This window comes from Rhinoraja longicauda, chromosome 10, assembly GCF_053455715.1.
Source record: "Rhinoraja longicauda isolate Sanriku21f chromosome 10, sRhiLon1.1, whole genome shotgun sequence".
Taxonomy (NCBI): Eukaryota; Metazoa; Chordata; class Chondrichthyes; order Rajiformes; family Arhynchobatidae; genus Rhinoraja; species Rhinoraja longicauda.
The window spans coordinates 41,150,281-41,171,292 of NC_135962.1; the positions used below are offsets into that span (position 1 = coordinate 41,150,281).

The 21,012-nt window shown below is 36.1% G+C and overlaps 1 protein-coding gene across 2 annotated transcripts; it reads left to right on the forward strand.

Annotated features, from left to right (window-relative positions):
• Window positions 1-48: 48 nt before the first annotated feature.
• On the forward strand, window positions 49-18,832 carry klhl28 (kelch like family member 28). 2 transcript variants are annotated; one of them, XM_078406722.1, is made up of 7 exons: window positions 312-363; window positions 5,638-5,752; window positions 6,064-6,118; window positions 6,375-7,273; window positions 10,722-11,165; window positions 14,470-14,678; window positions 14,861-18,832. In XM_078406722.1, the coding sequence occupies exons 4-7, from the start codon at window positions 6,375-6,377 to the stop codon at window positions 15,022-15,024; spliced, it is 1,716 nt and encodes a 571-aa protein (XP_078262848.1). In that variant the 5' UTR covers window positions 312-363; window positions 5,638-5,752; window positions 6,064-6,118; the 3' UTR covers window positions 15,025-18,832. The 2 variants fall into 2 exon arrangements, with proteins under 2 accessions (XP_078262847.1, XP_078262848.1); XM_078406721.1 differs by lacking the exon at window positions 5,638-5,752 and having other exon boundaries at window positions 49-363.
• The last annotated feature ends 2,180 nt before the right edge of the window (window positions 18,833-21,012 follow it).

A 21,012-nucleotide genomic window follows, 5' to 3' on the forward strand; every position in this document is an offset into this window, starting at 1 on the left:
CCCACCCAGATACAACTTGCTTCTACATCGCCGAGTGCGCCGGGAATTGTAGTCCGTTAGACGCTCGCCAGTAAGCAACCGGCTGTGTGCTTAAACTACATCTCCCTGCGTCGGTCTGTGTGGGCACAAAATTCAGTGTGAAGAACCGGATTAATATTTTGAACGGCTGTGATAAACATGTAAATTTAAGCGAGTAAAATGTTTTATAATGTGCGATTTAGCTGCTATTCTTGATATTTTTTGTTAAAATCCTAACCTTTGCCGGAAATTGCGCACTCCCCACCTGTTTTGTATTTGTGTTTGATGGGGAATTGGTGGATTTGTTCATCCTTCGCTTGGCGGTTTCCACCGTGTTCCTGCTAGGTGAGTTGGTTTACATCTGATGTTTTATAATATATCTATTTAGATTATTTTTAAATGTGACAATTGACATTTTTATTTGTGGTAATAGATTTTCTTTAAATAGGCCAAAGGGCCTTATTAACCAATGAATTGGTGGATTAAGTTATGAAAAGTTAAAGAGTCTGGTTGTGGAATTAATTCCACACTTGCACGAACTGTATTGTTATCTGGTATGAAACGCATACTGGAACACGAAATGTTTCAAATAAACAAGTGTGAACTTTGTTTTTCAAGAAAATAATTTCAAAATAATCTATTTCGAATTTATTTTATTTGAACTAATTTGAGTTTGTCGAACGTAAATGCATAATAACTATATTGTTTCTGTATAAATTCGTTACTTATATTTAATTAATTCGTGCATTTTATGCGGTTATGAAACTTTCCTTAACTCTTGATTTGATGGCTTTGGGCTTTCAAATGAGCGACGTAACAAAGAGGTTAATGTGTCAGGTATTGCCCCATGTTATGTTGTACTCTATTTAGAAGGGCAAACAGCATACTGAGTAACAATTGATAATCGTCAACCGTATTTTTTTATTTTTCAAAATGAATTGTTTATATGTTGTATGTTAAACTGCAACTCAAATGTTAATTGGCTATCTTAGTATAGGTTTTGGTTTATTTTGGTCGCACGTATAGTGAAAAGCTTTATTTTGTATGCTATCCTAACAGATCATACATAGATAATTGACACAATGTTCAAATCTAGTCCAATAGATAGAGCAAGGAGAAGATATGGTGTGAATGAAAATCAATTAGCTACTTTGTAGGTAGTGACATAAAATAAATGTATAGTTTTTGTGATATTTTAGAATCCTGAAATATATTTTGGTGTATCTAATCTTAGATGGATCTGTCTCAGATTTCTATTTACCCTACAGGGAAATAACTGAAAGTTTTCCTCCATTTCCATTTGTTCCCTAATTATTTGTAAAGGATAAGTGTTATTTCTAAACCAGAGTCAGTAAAACATTGTTGGGTATCAGATTTATAATTATTTTTCTGTGAACACCTATGCTCAGTCCACCTTGGCCTGTGTAATCTCCCGGTTGCCAAACAGTTTAACTTCCATCCCCATTCCCACAATTTACTTTCTGTCTTGGGCCTCCGTCAATGTCAGATTGAGGCCACATGCAAATTGGAGGAAAAGCGACTCCTATTTCACATGGGCAGATTTCAGTGGTATGAATATAAATTTCTCTAATTTCAAGTAACCCTTGTTCTCTCTGTCCCTCCTCTGTCCAAGTTGTCCTGCTAGTTTCATTGTTCATATCCATTCGTTATCACCTCTTCTGCACCCACCAATGGACCATTGTGGTCTCCACCTTTCCTAGGTCATTGATGCTGGCTCGGGTTTGTACTGTACCTTTATATACCTCTAGTTTCCCTCTCCTAAATTAGTCTGAAGAAGGGTGTCTACTCAGAACGTCACCTATCCCTTTTCCCCAGAGATGCTATCTGACCCGCTGAGTTACTCCAGCATTTTGTCTATCTTTGGTAAACCAGCATCTGCAGTTTCTTCCTACTCATTGTCCCATCAAAGTGCTGAACTTTAATATATTTTCCCTCTGAAGATTGATTTTTGTTTCAGTGAAAAAATCTCACCTCGACCATGATCTGTTGAATTGGAGATCGTGGTGAGAGCAATTGAAAGTAACATGTCAATATTTTTAGCAATAGTTTTTTATAATCTGTTACTTGTTTCAACCTAGCAACAATATTGTAAATGTAATTTGAAGGTGACTGCAGGTATATAAATCTATATTTTCACTTTTGTTTTTAAGACTGTTCCTGATGTTAGACATATACATAAGGATATAGGAATGGAAATTAAACTTTCCATTGATTAAGATGATTGTATTTCATTCCTGTCACCATAAAACTAATACCAAAGAAATTTAAGGGGAAGATCAGTTCAGATTATCTCTGGAGTCCTTATGCCAATCACTGGTGGCAATTTATCCTAAATTGAACAGAGCTTTAGTTTGAAGAAAGAGGATGGGAGTGAAATGGAAATGACTTTGGGTCAAAGCAACAAAATAGGACCCTATACAAATTGCCGTGAAATGCCTCAATTCAGAGGAGAGATTTTATTCTTATTGCTGCAGTGATTTGATTTAAGACCGGTACATTAAATCAGGAACTTGCGTTGTATTTAAGAACATTGAGATTAACTCTTAACATGAATTGGATTAGATTTCTACACCACATCAGCTTCCTTACATTTTATTGTTGGTTTGTGGCGTTACAATACATTTGAATGTGGATAAATATCTGAGGAAAGAATTGAGCAGTGTTTAGAGTGTGGTCTGTACTGAACATATATTTATTCATGCTGCACCTGCAATTTTAAGCCTTCCTTTGATCATTTTGTACCTATTACAATGAGATATGTCGGAGGGAATTTTGTGCTGTACCTGTACCCTTTATCTGGCTTTACTCGGAAAGACACAGACACAAAATAAGGCAGTTTATAAACCCGTGGTGAGTCTATCAAACTATTCAGTTTATTGAAGGCCTTAATCGTGCACACCGGAAAACACTTTGGGTTCTCTCAGTGTTCACAGTGAGCATTGTTAAGGCCTTCAATAAACTGATTTGTTTGATAGACTCATCACTGATCTACGAGCTGTTTTATTTTGTTTGTGCAAATCTGAGGAAAGCCAGATACGGTGTGCAGGTATAGCACAAAATATCCTCCTACAAGATATATCAGATAATTTTCTATTTGGAATATCCTATCAGCACTTGGGATTCCCAGATGAGTTTAAGATGCAGTGTAAAATTATGGAATTGTAATTTGACCCCTCTTCAACCAAAGAAAATCGCAGTGAGATGCTCACTCAAATGAATGAAATTTTCATTGAGCCTCTTTGTTCAAGATCTAAATAACCATTGTTGTGAAAATTGGGAGTTGAATTAACTGGCATTTCAAACATCTGTGTCTGTTCATTGGAGAATTAGATGTTTGTTGCATGAACTACACACTTTAAAAAAAGTTCATGGTCAAGTGTTGTTTGGACTCGTTGTCATGATTTTAAATGAGCCATGTGGGGACTGGAGCTGTAGGTATAACAAGCTGATACTTGAGGGAGACCTAATAAGATAATTTCTCTGAACTGGAAGTACACCAGGTTCTTATGCCCTTTAGATACAGAGATAATGGCTGATGATTAAATACAACTTCAATAATTATAATTGCATGGTCTTAATATTTTAGGTGAGGACAGATAGTTCCCATAAAATTACATTTAGAACGGGAACACATCTTAACCTGACAAGACTAACTCAATGTTCATATGCTTTTGTTCACAATAAAATGTAGTTCACAACAAAATTCTCAAAGCTTCTGAAGACAAAACTTGGATATCCAAAACATCCATCTTTTGCCACAGTGTCTTAAAGAGTGGGTCTGTGGATACACAAACACCCCAAGTATTGATTAATGGAACAAATATGACCACGATTGATGTATTAGGTGACAAAACAAACTAGTCCGGAATTTTCCTTAATCCTTACGAATAGTGCAGAATATTTGGACATTACAAGATCTGTAATGCCTGCTTCCTATTACTAGACCATCATCTATTGTTGTCATGGCTAGGGTTTTGATGTAGCCCTATTGTGTGTATATTTAGCCAATGTGTATGAAAATGGCTTGTAATGGCATTTTACAAATCTATATTCGTGCTTGGACTCCTGCTGTGAGCTGCTTACATGTTCCCTTAACAGACAGTCATGTTTATTTACACAACTGTCCCTGTAATTTCAAAAATACTTGCAGTTACATTTTGAAAGCAGTTCGAAGATTGGTTCTTGTTTGTGTTAACAGCTACATACACTTATACTCTTTGATTGTTTCGCTAACATCTTCATGTCTGCACAGTTGGCTATGCTCTGGAACTAGTGCTATATTTCCCTGGCCTCTTAAAGTACTACTTCCTTGGACAGATCATTGTAATTATTGCAGATGATACTGACTGTGCAAATAAACAACTAAGTGCCTTGCCTGCAGTTTGCAGCAAGATGAGGAAATCATGGCGATGCAATAATCTCCCCATTCATACAGACTTATAAGTAATTAAAATCACACCAGCTATTCTGAGATATGACAACCAATATTCTTGTATATTGTACGCATGGAAATAACTAAGGGACGTAGTCAATGCAGGAAGCAAACATGTATTTCCTACTTCTTGCTTGATCTCCACTTAAACTATGGATGGCCTCAATGGAATTCACATGGGCTATGGATGTAATGGCTACTGCTTCCATAAATGGCAAGTGCGAGACAACTCTGTGTACCAATGGTTATAAATCTCAAATCTCTCTCAAGAGTTAGATTTGGCTCTTAGGACTAAAGGAATCAAGGGATATGGGAATATAGCAGGAACGGAGTACTGATTTTGGATGATCATAATGAATGAGGGTGCTGGCTCAAAGGGCTGAATAACCTCCTACTGCACCTATTTTCTTTGTTTCTAAACCAGGGAACACATTACTTTGATCTACCCATTTATGAACTTATTAAAATAACCAATTTTTCTGCTTGGCATCTAAGGAGACTCGTGACAAGGGTGTCTTAAGAAGCTCTTTACATTATACAAAAGCAAGGTGGTGACTGTTAATAGGTTGCACAAATACATTTCTTTCAATAGCTTCATTCACTTTGTTAAAATGTTAAATTTATGAATCCTTATGCATGATCCAAGCAGAGGGCTTAAGTTTGCCCTAATAACTTTTTATAAGTTAAGAATAACTTTCTTTTTTTTTACCTTTATCTGTTCAGTAGAAATGACTCCAGTATGTTGAGTCTATTGTTACAGTGAAACTCACAATAATCTGCTATCCCATTGTTTACAAAAATCAGATTGTTCATCACTGTCGCTTTCTTTCCTAAGCTGCCTTTAAACGTACCTGCCTTTAAACGTACCTGACTTATACTGCTGTGTAACATTTAAAAAAAATGTATTGAAAATGAATGAGTAATATCCAATAGTCCAGCATAATCTGGCAACATAGAAATCTTAAAGATGCTGGATGGAGTTTTATTTGTATTTACTACTGTTTTCAATCAGCTCCTATAATTATGTTGCAAGCATGTTTTGATATTTGCTTCTTGTGTCCAAAGCCAAATAATTATTTGTTAAATAGAATAAAAGAAAAGCAAAAAGAAAAAACAAGTGTTAGAAATCTGAAATAAATACTGAAACTGCTGCAAATTTTCATCAGCTTGCAGCCAGCTTTCAGCATATGTGGAAACAGGAACATTTCGGGTAGATCAGTCACTGATCTCTGGGATTCGTGGATATTCTTTAATGCTTTCAACCCTCTGAAACTGTATTGGGTAAAACAACATTGATTTTTCATTTAAATCTTTTAAATAATATTTACTATTAGCTTAAATTTTGCTATCTGGTTAATTAAACATTATTTGGATCTTAGCTTCGGAACTTATTAAAGGTTCCTTCTCTATTTCAAAATTTGAATACACTTTTCTAACTAAAACATGTTATCCTGTTACATATAAATTCTAGTGTGAATAAATGCTCCATCTGGTAGAAACTTAATACCCAATAAGGAGCAATACGCAATTTGTTTTAGAAAGGTATCAATTAATCATATTTGAATTATTGACATGCTTCACTCATATTCTAGATTGCCTTTTGATTTCTACGCATGTGAAGAAATACTTGCCAGAGAGAAGTCCTTGGTGAGTACACCTAAAATCAATGTATTGCTTTTAAATTGTCTTGTTACTAGCAACAAGGTTTTTAATTACTAATTGAAGTTTTAATAATGTTTCAAAAGCTTTATTGAAAAGTATTGTAGTCTATTTGACACCAACTAAATTTGATGTATGTTTTCTCAAATTTCCATGTGCAATTTTTATACCAAATTTAAATATTGCAATCTTAAGTTTTCTTAGTTACAGTTGACTATTTTGTTCTGATCTCTTATTCTTTCAGATGGACCAGTCCCCTCAATCCTACATGCTTGCCAATCTGACACATCCACATTCTGAGCAGTTGCTGCAGGGATTAAATCTTCTTCGACAGCATCGTGAGCTTTGCGACATTGTCCTCAGGGTTGGTGATGTCAAGATCCATGCCCACAAGGTGGTGCTGGCTAGCATCAGCCCATATTTCAAAGCCATGTTTACTGGAAACCTTTCAGAGAATGAAAACTCTGAAGTTGAATTTCAATGCATTGACGAGACTGCTTTGCAGGCTATTGTAGAGTATGCATACACAGGAACTATATTTATTTCACAAGATACAGTAGAATCTCTACTACCTGCTGCAAATTTGCTTCAAATCAAACTAGTACTAAAAGAATGTTGTACATTCCTTGAAAGCCAGCTTGATCCTGGCAATTGCATTGGCATTTCCCGGTTTGCTGAAACATATGGCTGTCATGACTTGTACCTTGCTGCAAACAAGTACATTTGTCAGAATTTCGAAGAAGTCTGTAAGACTGAAGAATTTTTTGAGTTGAATCACACAGAATTAGATGAAATAATTTCAAATGACTGTCTGAATGTTGTGACGGAGGAGTCTGTTTTTTATGCATTAGAGTCGTGGATTAAATATGATGTGCAAGAAAGACAAAAATATCTGGCGCAACTGCTGCACTTTGTTCGATTGCCATTATTAAGTGTAAAATTTCTGACAAGATTGTATGAGGCAAATCAACTAATTCGTGATGAACATACCTGCAAGCACCTTCTAAATGAAGCCCTTAAATATCATTTCATGCCAGAGCACAGATTTTCCCATCAGACTGAGTTATTGACACGACCACGTTGTGCTCCCAAAGTACTTTGTGCTGTTGGTGGAAAAACTGGATTGTTTGCAACATTAGACAGGTAAGATATTCAGAGAGACATATCAACAGACATAATTTATTACTGTATATTAATGTGGTATTTTCCTATGAAGCCTAGGATAAATGGAACTATTCCACATTTTGTGAAGTGATTCTATTTACTGTATTGCCGGCTGAATGGAAATGGGTACTTTTTCTTATATACAGCATATTGGACATGTGTTAGAATATGTGGAAATCATACTTCAAATATGTACCCATTCTGACGCTCCTGTGTTTTCATAAAATGGCAAATTGATGTTGGCACATACTCATTATGAAACTTTGATAGCTCCCGAACATATTATAAATTTGTCTAATTTTACACATAATATGAGCATCAATAAGTGAATGATTGACTGACAACCCAGCTTGGCTCAATTTAATGGCAGTGGATTAGATAATAATAGTAATAATAATGCATTACATTTATATAGCGCTTTTCAAACACTCAAAGACGCTTTACAGGGATTACTAGAACATAGAGAAGAAAATAAATAGATAAATAAGTAAACGAACAGAAAAAGGAGACAGAAGGTGAGGTGACGGTCAGTGGTTGAAGGCAGTGCTGAACAGGTGAGACTTCAGTGATGTTTTGAATGTGGTGAGTGAGGAGTCTGACGGTTTGAGACTAGATGTGTCTCTCTCTCTCTCTCTCTCTCTCTCTCTCTCTCTCTCTCTCTCTCTCTCTCTCTCTCTCTCTCTATATATATATATGTGTGAATGTATTATATATATAAAAAATATTAAAACTCATCGTGTGTTTGTGGATAGATAGATTTCTTCTCGAAATACAGCTAAAACGGTACCCGATAGCACAACAATATTAGGCCCACACTAATCGCCATTCCCCCGCAGTCTCAATAAATCAAGTTTTGTTACTTTTTAAAAACAATTAATAAACTTTAATAAATGCGACCCCCCCCCCCCCCGGGAGGACAGGCGAGCGTCCCGGCGTGCCCCTCGCTTGACCTTCCGTGGTGCAGAGTTAGAATTCTGGTAAGTTTCACTAATTTACTTGAGATTGAAATAAAATGAGATTGACCCCACTAGATGTGATGATTGCCTTTTCCAGACATGCTGCCAACACAAAAAAAAAAGCACAAGATGCTTTTATTTAATGTTTCTGTTCACTGACTGAGATTGAGTCTTTTCACTCTAATCAAGAATAATTTGCAGTTTGTAATAAATGGAAGAGTATCCATGAGAATACATTTTTAGATTTGGTCGTGCATGGATTGGGAATTGTACTATTACTGTGAACACTATCATTTTTCAAGTGGTAAAATGCATGTCAATGGAATAATTTGTCAAATATCTGACAGATATCTGGGATATTCTTTTGTAGTTCCTTGACTGTTCCCTTATTCTTCAATGCCTCATTATTAAATTGAAATCTTAACTTCTATCCTCTCCATTGAGGCATTTATATAAGTACTTATTGTATGTTTTTTAAAAGTGGCTTATTAACCACTTTACAAGTAGTAATGGGGAATAAAGAAATGACAGATGAATTGAATAGGTTTTTGCGTCAGTCTTCAGAGCGGAAAACACTGGCAGGGTGCCCGAAATTCAAGAGAGTCAGGGGCAGAAGTTAGTGGAGTTGCAATTGCTAAAGAGCAGTTGCTTTGGGAAGTGAAAGGTCTGAAGGTGGATAAGTCACCTGGACTAGGTGGCCTACACCCCAGGGTTTTGAAAGAGGTAGCTTTAAAGATTATGGAGGTATGAGTAGTGATCTTTCAAGAATCACTAGAGTCAGGAGTGGTTCCTGCGGACTGGAAAATTCCAAATGTTACTCTGCTGTTTAAGAAGGAGTGAGGCAAAAGAGGGAAACTATAGGGCGGTTACACTGATTTCATGTGCTTGGTAAGATCATGTGCTTGGTAAATCAGTGCTTGGTAAGATTTTGGATAGAACAGCCTATTGGAGAAGTAGATTCAATAGGCTGAATGACCTAATTCTACTCCTGACATGAATTTATGAACTTTTAAGTAATCTGCCTCTGGTCAGAGGATATATTTTGGCAAGTAAACTTGATAAAAAGTTTAATGTTTTAATTGTGCCTTTATGTATCGAAGGTTATATTTTCAAAATGGAATCCAAGAAGGAAGCTAGAAATCTGATTTACATGAAATATTAAAACTTTCCTAAAAACAACTATAATATTTAAAATTTGAGCTATATTTGCATGATTTGATTTTTTTATACTGTTTTAGATCAAGATGTTTAGGGCACAAGATGAAAAGTTTTGGTCAAGTTGAGTGCTTTGTCAAAATATACCTTGAAAACCATAAGGGAGTTAGCTATTCCTGAATTACCTTCGATTAATTCTACAGCTGACTTCCATTAGAAAAGAGTTGCTAGTAAACTTGGAACAATTAAACTTGAAACTAAGTGAGATATGATTTCAGTATTTCAAATCATAGAGGGATACAGCACAGAAATGGGCCCTGTGACCCACCTGTGTCACAATCAACCATCAATTTGCACTAATCCCACAATAATCCTGCTTTCTCAAATCTCTCTACATTCTCATAGAATCTGGGGTAGGGGGTGGAGTCAAATACACACCTACACAGTTGGGTTAATTAACCAGCTTTTAAAAAACATTTTGGGTTATTTGGATGTACCCCAATTTATGGTAGCAACTTATTAGGATATTGATATGAATGACTTTTAGTTAAGGAAGAAGTAGGAAGGTTTGCACCCCTCAAGTGGCACAATTCCACTGACTTGTTTCAGAATGGAACTAGTTATTATTGATGAAGTAGTTGGATGCTAAATGCCTGGATTAAAGATGGTCCAAGCAGTTTCTGTCTGACGAAGTACTGGATTAGGCACTATTTTCAAATAACCATGCCATAAATTACCTCTGCTTTTCTAGAGTTAATGAAAATATTTGAGGATAGTTCTCTGCAACTAACCAATAAGCAATTGTTTCAAAATAGCTGGTTAACTAAGTACACATCCTTAATGCATATTAATAATCAAAGGTAGTTGTGGTTCTTTTGAACTTAATCAATAGCAGACTTGTTATAATAGGCTGAATTTATACCTTTTGGCAACTCAACAAAAATAGTGCTCAGCGTTTTTAAAGTTGAAAAATAGCAGCTTTGAGAATCAAATTGGTCTTGGCACAGAAGGCCAAGTCAATGGATATTTTAAGGCAGTGATAGATAGATTCTTGATTAGTACGGGTCTTGGGGGTTATGGGGAGAAGACAGGAGAATGGGGTTTAAAGGGAAAGATAGATCAGCCATGATTGAATGGCAGAGTAGACATAATGGGCCGAAAGGCCTAATTCTGCTCCTATCACTTAAGAACTGTCACTTTCTCTAAAGTTAAGGAAAAACTAGCTGTTGCTAAATTCATGCCGCTATAATACAGAATAAGAAATGCTATAGACTTTTTTTAACAGTTTTTTTTTTTCCTTTCTTTTCCTTTTGCAGTGTGGAAATGTACTTCCCTCAGACAGACTCCTGGACGGGTCTGGCACCACTCAGTAGCCCACGCTATGAATGCGGGGTTGCTGTTGTTGATCAGAAACTTTATGTGGTGGGAGGAATTGCAACCCATATTCAACAAGGGATCAATTATCGAAAGCATGAAAATTTGGTGGAAAGTTGGAATCCAGAGACCAACAAATGGACATCTGTAGAAAGAATGAATGAATGTAGAAGCACTCTTGGAGTGTCTGTTTTAGCTGGTGAACTGTATGCATTAGGCGGTTATGATGGAGAAAATTATTTGCAATCTGTGGAAAAATACATTCTCAAAGTAAAAAAATGGCAGCCTGTTGCACCTATGGCAAAAAGTCGAAGCTGTTTTGCAGCTGCAGTTTTAGATGGAATGATCTATGCTATAGGAGGATATGGTCCAGCCCACATGAACAGGTAATACAGTACGATCTTTATAAAATACAGCTTTTAAAACATAGTCATTTGATGAGGATAAATAATAACATTTAAAAATATATTTTCGTTCACAATCAAAACCTCTTCCAAAATATTCTCTGCCTAAAGTGTTAACTCTTCATAAGGTATGATATGACTCCATTATACCTGTACAGAGCCCTGGTTGGTGATTCAAGGTATGTGATTGCTGACCACTAATTATTCCTAGTACAGCCTTTTGAGCGCACTCCACCATTCATTAAGATGACGTTGATCTGTCATTGTAACATTACCCTTGGTATCTTACACTCCCTCCCTGAGGGTCACATGTGGCTCTTCAGCAGAATTTGCCCATACCGTTGCCTAACCAGGCTAGTCCCATCTGCCTCTCCTTGGCCCATAACCCTCCAAATCTTTCCTATCCATCTACCTATGTGTAAAATAACCAATTATAAAAGAAGAGATTGCGGAACATTTGGATAGTGGTAACAGGATCATTACGAGTCAGCATGGATTTACGGAGGGGAAATCATGCTTGACTAATCTTCTGGAATTGTTTGAAGATGTAACTAGGAAAATGGACAAGGGAATGGCCAGTGGATGTGGTGTACCTGGACTTTCAGAAATCCTTTGATAGGTCCCACATAGGAGATTAATGGGCAAGATTAGAGCACATGGTATTGGGGATAGGTTGCTGACATGGATAGAAAATTGGTTGGAAACGGAGTAGGGATTAACGGGTCCCTTTCAAAATGGCAGGCAGTGACTTGTGGGGTATTGCAAGGCTCGGTGCTGGGACCGCAGCTATTTATAATATACAGTAATGAGTTAGATGAAGGGATTAAAAGTAACATTAGCAAATTTGCGGATAACACAAAGCTGGGTGGCAGTGTGAACTGTGAGGAGGATGCTATGAGGATGCAGGGTAACTTGGACAGGTTGTGTGAGTGGGCAGATGCATGGCAGATGCAGTTTAATGTGGATAAATGTGAGTTTATCCACTTTGGTGGAAAGAATAGGAAGGCAGATTATTATCTGAATGGTGTCAAGTTAGGAAAAGGGGAAGTACAAAGAGATCTGGGTGTCCTTGTTCATCAGTCCCTTAAAGTTAGCATGCAGGTACAGCAGGCAGTGAAGAAAGCTAATGACATGTTGGCCTTTATGACAAGAGGAGTTGAGTATAGGAGCAAAGAGGTCCTTCTGCAGTTGTACATGGCCCTAGTGAGACCGCACCTGGAGTACTGTGTGCAGTTTTGGTCTCCAAATTTGAGGAAGGATATTCTTGCTTTTGTGGGCGTGCAGCGTAGGTTCACTAGATTAATTCCTGGAATGGCGGGACAGTCGTATGTTGAAAGACTGGAGCGACTAGGCTTGTATATGCTGGAATTTAGAAGGATGAGAGGGGATCTTTTTGAAACATAAGATTATTAAGGGATTGGACACGTTAGAGGCAGGAAACATGTTCCCAATGTTGGGGGAGTCCGGAACCAGGGGCAACAGTTAAAGCCATTTAGAACGGAGATGAGGAAAAACCTTTTCAGTCTATGAGTTGTAAATCTGTGGAATTCTCTGCCTCAGAAGGCAGTGGAGGCCAATTCTCTGGATGCTTTCAAGAGAGAGCTAGATAGAGCTCTTAAAGATAGCGGAGTCAGGGGGTATGGGAAGGGAGGAATGGGTACTGGTTGTGAATGATCAGCAATGATCACATTGAATGGCGGTGCTGGCTCGAAGGGCTGAATGGCCTACTCCTGCACCTATTGTCTATTGTATCTAAAGTGGTGTAATTGTACCTGCCTCTACAACTTCTCCAGAATCAATCTACCTCCGGTTTAAAATGGTTAAATGTTTCCACGTCTCATGAGAATAAGAGTCACAAAGACCCTCAGCCCTCAGGTTTTTTGCCTTTTGTCTGCCTTATGTGGTTAACTCCTTATCTTTAAACAGTGACTCTTTTTGATTCTCCCTGGAGCAGAAACATCATCTCCACATCCACCCTGACAAGATTTGTCCAGTATCTTGTTAATTTCTGAAATGGGATTTTAGACCTGAAAAATTAAACGGGTTCTTCTTTGAGGAAGAATGCTGAGTGTTCCCAGCATTTTATTGGTTTTATTCCAGATTTCCAGATTTTGATTTTTTTTAAATTTAGTCTCTTAAACCTTCTGCTACTTTAAAGCCTTTCTTTAAATGCCAGACCATTAATGTACACAGCTCCCAAGATGTGGCCTCATTTGTACCATATAATTGAAGCTATATTCTGTACTTTTGTATCCAATCTCTTCCCCCCCCCCCCCCCCCCCCCACACACACACAGTTATTAACAATGTTCTACTCACTTTCCTAATTAATTGGTTTAGCAAATTATGTACTGGGACACCCAGATCACTCTGTGCTTAAGAGTTTTGCAGTCATTTAGATTTCTTAATTATTTTCCTGTCAAAAATGACCGATTTCACATTTTCCAACACTTGTAGTTCTAATTGCCAGATCTTTGCCCATTCACTTCTGTTTTTTTGGTACCTTTGTTCCCTTGGAGGCACTTTTGTGTCATTACATATAGGTTAACCATTTGGGATATTTTGCAGAAATTTCTTGACTCGTGGTCTAACTAAACTTCACTTGGGTATGATAATTTTTAGCAAAGTTTTGAAGCTTTCAAATCTTGGGAGAGAAAAATACAGTTACTTGGGACAGTATTGTCGTTGGCACAGTACCCAATTTCCCTGACAGATCTATTGGACTTTCTATTTAACAAATTGTCATTTTGGTATTTTAAAATATTATGTTCAGAATAATTGAACAGTACCTAAAATAATTAGTCCCAATTTGAATTGTGGGTTACAGGATGGAAGGTAATTTTCTTTATTTTTTGTTTTAGTTATCTTTAATGGGTATTCAGAAAAAAATGCAGGTATAATTCTTTGCTGGACAGCACTGTCAATCTTGTTTGTAATTTTGTTAGAAAAATTGCAATTAAATTATTTCCATGAATGTAAATTCTTGCATTCAAAACTGACAAAAGAAAAACTGACATATTTGAATCAAGTGGGCTGACTCTGGCACCTTGCTTCAGTCGCTTGAGAGCAGAATTGGAAAAATATTTCGATCAAAGTTTTACAGTTATTGGGCCATTAGATCTGGTTTTCAAAATATTTTTGAAAACGTTAGTTAAGATAATCAAACTCAATATATATTGTTGCAAAGAGCTTTATGTAGAACTTGGTTATCTAAAAATTCTTATTCTTGCAAGTACTGGTTTAAATTGTGTTTAATCTGTCCTTTTACTTTGTGTGCATAAAAATAGTGTGGAACGTTACGATCCAAGCAAAGATTCTTGGGAGATGGTAGCTCCAATGGCAGATAAAAGAATTAACTTTGGTGTTGGTTCAATGCTTGGATTCATCTTTGTTGTTGGTGGACACAATGGCGTATCACATTTGCAAAGTGTTGAGAGATATGAACCCCATCAAAATCAATGGACTTTGTGCAGACCAATGAATGATCCTAGAACAGGTAAATGCTTAATTTAAATCATCCCAAATTGTACAGTATCTCGTGTTGTAGCAATCTGCCGGAACAGTTGTTATCTGGTCTTAAAATGATGTTGCGAAATTAGTTTGGATCCTATCAGTGTACAATATTTTTATCCACAATGACATTTTTAAATTTAAAATATCATATTTTCTCCTTGACAGGAGTTGGTGCAGCCATTGTAGATAATTACCTATATGTGGTCGGAGGTCATTCAGGGTCATCATACCTGAATATGGTACAGAGGTATGACCCAACTCTGGACACCTGGTCAGATTCTACTGGTATGTTGTCATGCCGATGCAACTTTGGGCTAGCTGCGTTTTGATGGTTGCTTCATGAAGAATTTACTGTAGTAATAAACCCTGCATGACAAGATGACCAACTGTACTGAGATTGAGGAACTGCACAATCTTTCAGGTTTCACCAAGAATCTTGGCTGCTACTGTTAGTATTTTGCAGAAAGTTTTTTGTTTTTAATTGAATCTGTTATATTGTACGATCGTATGCATATGGGGAAGATAAACTGATGCCTGAAACAGCCAGGGCTAACAAAGCTCCAGCTTTTCCACCTTATAAACATTCCCCTCCATTTTAAATAATTGTCGCCTCCACTTTTTCTCATTTTAATTGTAAAGAATCGCACACATTCAAAACCCTTAGATTAAAGTTCTTGTCTCTTGTGAATTATGTTCACTGCATTAGGTTCCATTTAGCATCTGTGATTCACATAAGAAATTTTATACTAAAGGGCTGCCTTGGCATATTCGTCAGAATTTTTGAATATGACTTTGTATTGTTTGCTTGTATAACGCAATGTGATTTATGTACTTTGTAGAGCTGACGATGTAATAACATGCTATTAATAACTGTACAATTTGCCCCTTTAGCAATTTTCCATCAGAATATCACTTGTTAATATCTAAAATGGCTTTATTCAAAAAAAGAAACAAATGTACATCTAAAAAGGGATTTCAATTGGGTTATCGGTGCAATTGCAATTTGTACTTTTCATATCTTGAAATGTAAGAAATTCTGAACTTGCATTGTTACAAACCTATATTCAAAGAGCTTAACATATGTTTACTATTTATGAATTAAGTAGTTGATAGCCTTTATGAATATAGCTTATATTATTTTAATCAACACTGAAGTTTTAAGTATTTGTATATTTTGCCTTATTATTCAGCTCTGATTGGCAAGTGTTGAGTTTATTCATGTTCCTTTATGCAGCTGCTGTTGAGGAAGACTTATTACTTGGTGCTATCCTAGAATTCAGGGCACAGATAATTTATGGTGTAAATGTCCTATGATTTTTATTTTCTATATTCCCAAAATGGAGATCTCGCATACCTCCGAGCAAGCAAAGCCGGGGTGAGGGCACTGTATATACAATGAATTTTCAGCACCTAGCCTAGCTGACTAATTTCTAATGTGTTCAGCACTATCCACCTTGATTAATACTCAGTTCATTTGTATCTGCTTCTTATTAGGCATAGTTTTCCAAAATCACAAGCTGTTCATGGACCTTAATTTGAAAACAAAATTCGGTCACCAGACTTTTCTTTTGTTTCTACAACATCTTGTATCATATTCCATTTCAGTCATACAATATTTTTAATGTTTCTTGTTTTGTAAATTTAGAAATGTACTACATGCTAATACTGTTTTTCTTGTATTTAACGTAACATTAACTGAGGCAAACAACTTTGTATTCAATTGATATGGATGTCTGAAATAATTTAGATGCACCTTCAAAAAACATTACAATTATAATCTCCCTACAATACTATGGCTTTTACTGTACCTAAAACGTGCACAAAATTTTTTTTTGTGTATTTGTGACGAAGTTTGAAGTAACTTGGTTAGAAAGGTTCTTTTGACATGATTGAAGCTATAGTTAGTATGTTTAGACTAGATTAGCAAAGTACCAACACAATGTTTGTACATGTTAGTAAACTGTACATTTTGGTTTTGATTGTTAGTTATATATTTTAGTGGTTGCATGGACTTGTGTCTGTGCACTTGTATTTGTGCTTCAGGTCAGGCTGAATTATTGCGTGCTACTTAATATCCACCTTGACCTTCTGGAAGTTTTTAGATCTGATGGAGAAGGCAACATTGGTTTGTTGAAATAAAATGGTGCAATAACATTTTATATGGCTTTTTTTTAATGTAATTTATACGTGGATGAATGGGTTGATTTATGGAAACTTTGTGCTCTAAATATACCACTTGTCAGTAAAATATACAGTAAAATGTAATGTTTATGGTGTTTCTTGTGTAGAATGAACTTCTGTAACCTTCCATATTTCTGAGTACAAGTGGAACATGTGCATTTTGTTTAATTCAAATAAAGGCATGATTTAATGTAAAAATTAGTGAAGTCCAACAAAACAACATAGTCCCAAAGGCTTGGTAAACTACACAAGTGTTTATCTTGATGGCATAACTGATGTCATAGCAATAATTACTGTCAGTGACATCTGAGAAAAGGTTGACCTTTGTTTTGGCTAGTTATTTTATTTTAAAGAACCTGTATAAAAGACTTGTTTAAATCAGGTCAGATTTGGGTTTTACCCAACGTGATTAAAAACATGAATCAAATGGCAATTTAAATACTCAACCTCATTCTCAACATTTAGATATAGTTGGAAGCGTTTGTCAGTTTACATGATTCATATTATGCACTCATTTAACAATCTCGTGACAAAAGGATTCAGAAATTCTGGCAAAATATTAGCAACTGACATTTTACATATTTAACTTGGAAACTTTCCTTTAAACCTGTTTCTGTTGATTTTTGACTTTTTTTAGTTGAAGAAAGAATAAACTTTATAGGCAACCCTACAGATGTGGACAAAGCAATTGTCAATTGCAACATTTTTATCCCCTACATTTTTTAAAGAAAAAGTAAATTGTTTTCACGTCTTTTTTCAGTGTCATAACCTTCTGTATTATTATCCTGTTATGGTTCACATGATTTCCAGTACCTGATACTTAATTACAAGTGCAAAAATTAACATTTACTAAAATGAAATTGTGCACTCAATTCATATACTATAAACATTAATATATTGGCAGTGAACCAAGGATGCTGTTCTGGAATGATTTAAAAAAACATATTTGTTGCTATCTGCATTACCCATCGCCTGTCAAGATTTGTTCCCTTTTTGCAGGAGGAATAGTTTTATGTAATCATGTATCTCAATACAAGTGGGATAATGTTTGTACAATGGATTAGAACAAGTTTTTGTCTTTTCTGTCTATTTGGCTTTAATTTTTAAAGAAAAATATTTTTCTGAAGCTGGAAATGAGACCAGTGCTTTTGTCCTTTGCACCATTGAGACATGCATATGCAAATAAAATTTCTTGGTTGATCTAGTATCAGTCACACTTTATTCTGAAATTGGTAACAATTTGAATAGGTGGTTCTGCCGCTGTATTCATCAAAACCAAATTTCTTTAGCATTTATTGAACACACAAGCCACATTTTATGTTTATTCTCATATGTCTTGATGAGATTATCCATAGTTCAAAATCCATATATCTGGCCTAAAATAACACCATTAATAATAGTGCACACTGAATTATTATGGATGTTTTGCAAATGTAAATTAAACTAATGAGGGACATGTGCACAGCATGTCATTACTGATTTCATAGCTTGCCTTAAAACATTTAGCTCATACTTAACGGGATTTTGGCTACCTGCCTTTCATTCAGTGTTATTGTTTAAATCCAGACTGCTTTATTTTTAATAAAATTTGTCTCAACCTTTGCAAATAAAGGTTAAAGACCTATTTGTATTGACTTTAAAAAATGACATTGTAAATAGTTGAATGGTAGTTTGTACAGTTGTATGCTCTGTACCTGCAAATGTCAGTCTTTCACTTAAAACATGAGTGTCATCCCACCTGCTTTTTGGCCTCTTGTTACATGAGTAAAAGTGCTAAAAGGACTGTTTTTACACCATTTGAGTTTGGTTTTCTTAAAGCAGTGTCTATATTTCACATGCCTGTGGTGTCAAATACTGTTGCAGTATTTCATTGTTTACAAAATAAATATTTTAAACTGAAGAGTGATGTCTTTCATTACCTTTCTGTATTGGTATGGTTAATTGCCACAAGTTACAACTGGTTTAATATTTTACATTAATGCAATGCATTGAATAAAATAAAAGGGTTCACCTAAGTGCATTTTTAAATAAAATCTTCCTTTGGCTAGTTATTGGAAATGGAAGAGAATTTCTATATTACAAGTCCACCACTGTTTTTCTGGCAACTGGTAGTCCGGCACCTCCATTAATCCAGACAAAAGTGAGAGCACACTTGAATTCCCCCTCAAAATGTGGCTCAGAGGCCAGGTGAGGCAGCTGATCTGTACCCCTACCTTGGGGTTTCCCCTACCTTGTTCAACATCCAGTAATCTCTAATGAAGCAGTTAGATTTTAACTTTACATTTGCCAATACGTGCTTTGAGACATCATTGGTTGTGAATGTCACTCAGTGGTTGAGTTCCTAGACTGTCAGAGTTCTGAACCTTTGGCTTGAACAGAATTTAAATCCTACCACAGCAGCTTAGGGAATTTAAATTTATATATAAATCTGGAATTTAAAACTAGCAACAATAAGTGGAAAACGACTGGATCATTTGTGGTTGGGGAGAGGAGGGGGTATACAATCTGGTTCCCTAAGCAAAAAACAAGTGTTGTAAGAACTTGGCAGGTTGGGCACCATCCTCTGAGGTAATGGACAGACAATGTTTCAGGCTCAGACCCTCCAGACACAATGAGGTATTAGTATCTAAATAAAATATACTCTGATTCTCTAATGTTCTTCCGGGAATGATATCTGTTGGTTTTACCCAATTTGACTGATTTAACAAACTAGTTCAAGAGCAAGTAGGAATAAACAATAAATGTCAACGCTTACAGTGATGTCTACATCTTTAAAATCAATAAATAGACACTAATTTTGAGATTATAATAGGTAAACTAGAGCCTTTGTCTTTTGCTCCCATTGTTTAAAAAATGGAGTTTCTCTCCCATTGCTTTGTGCTTAATCAATGATTACAAGAACCATGTATCATTCAATCCTGAAATTAATTATTGACACAATCTCTCAATTTTGCTGACCTGTCTCTTTGCAACCATCTGCTACTGAAATCTTCAACTGAGCCCTTGACACCTCCACAATTACATAAAATGGACGGACTATCCAGTTTCCCCATTCTTAAACAGTTTCATGCAAAATTGTTGGCTGTATGCTTTCCACTTGATTGATATAAACTTTAATCTATATTAAATCCTTAAATCACATATAGTCACATTGTAAACAGTAATTCACAACACTCACTACAATTTTCAACCTAATTGCAAACTTATCTGCCATTTTTAAATATATATTTTCAAGCAAGTTGGCATCCATTGAAGATATTTTAGCTCATTAGTTCACATGCCTGCAAGCCACTTTCCCTTTTCATCTAGTAGAACTGTCAGCTGTAAGGTTAAGGGGGATGGGGGGTGAGAACCCAAAGCAGTTGTGATAAATTCTTGACCCGAAATGTCACCCATTCCTTCTTTCCAGAGATACTACCTGTCCTGCTGAGTTACCCCAGCATTTTGTGTATATCTGTGATAAATTCATCTCCTGACAAGAGAAACGAGCAGGAGTGCAAACCACAGAAGCAAACAGAATGATAGATTAATATTGTAAATCAAATAGAAGTATAAATTTGTTGCTGGCTGCAAAGGGAAAATTTAGTGAAAGGAAATGTTAGCAAGCAACACATCCCTAGGAATTATTTTATAAGATACAAATTTGATGAAAAGAATGGTGCAGTCGTGCAAGATGTTGGTAAGGCCATTCTTGGAGTATTGTGTTCAGTTTTAGTCACCCTGCTGTAAGAAAGATGCCATTGAGCTAGAAATAACACAGAAAAAAAATCTACAAGGATGTGCCAGGACTCGGGATTGTTATCGAGAGAAGTTGGGCAGGCTAGGACTTTTTTTTCTTTGGAACATAGGTGGCAGAATGATCTTCTCGAGATGTATAAAATCGTATGGGGCACAGACACACTACTGTGTCTTTTTCCAAAGATTGGGGAAATAAAGAACCAGAGGGCATTGGTTTAAGGTGAAAGGTAAGAAGGTGAAAGAAAAATATTTATTAAGAACCCAAGGGGAAATATTTTCACAGGAACAAGGTACCAGAGGAAGTGATTGAGGAAGTACAATAACAACATTTAAAAGCCATTGGACATGTACATAGATAGGAGATGTTTAGAGGGATATGGTTCAAACATGGGAAATGG

What these genes read in the sequence shown, in the direction of transcription:
- klhl28 (XM_078406721.1), top strand. Translation starts at nt 6,375, where the DNA reads ATGGACCAGTCCCCTCAATCCTACATGCTTGCCAATCTGACACATCCA. An exon ending in TTGTTTGCAACATTAGACAG is followed by an intron (nt 7,274 to 10,721) that starts GTAAGATATTCA and finishes TTCCTTTTGCAG; the next exon opens with TGTGGAAATGTACTTCCCTC. An exon ending in AATGAATGATCCTAGAACAG is followed by an intron (nt 14,679 to 14,860) that starts GTAAATGCTTAA and finishes TCTCCTTGACAG; the next exon opens with GAGTTGGTGCAGCCATTGTA.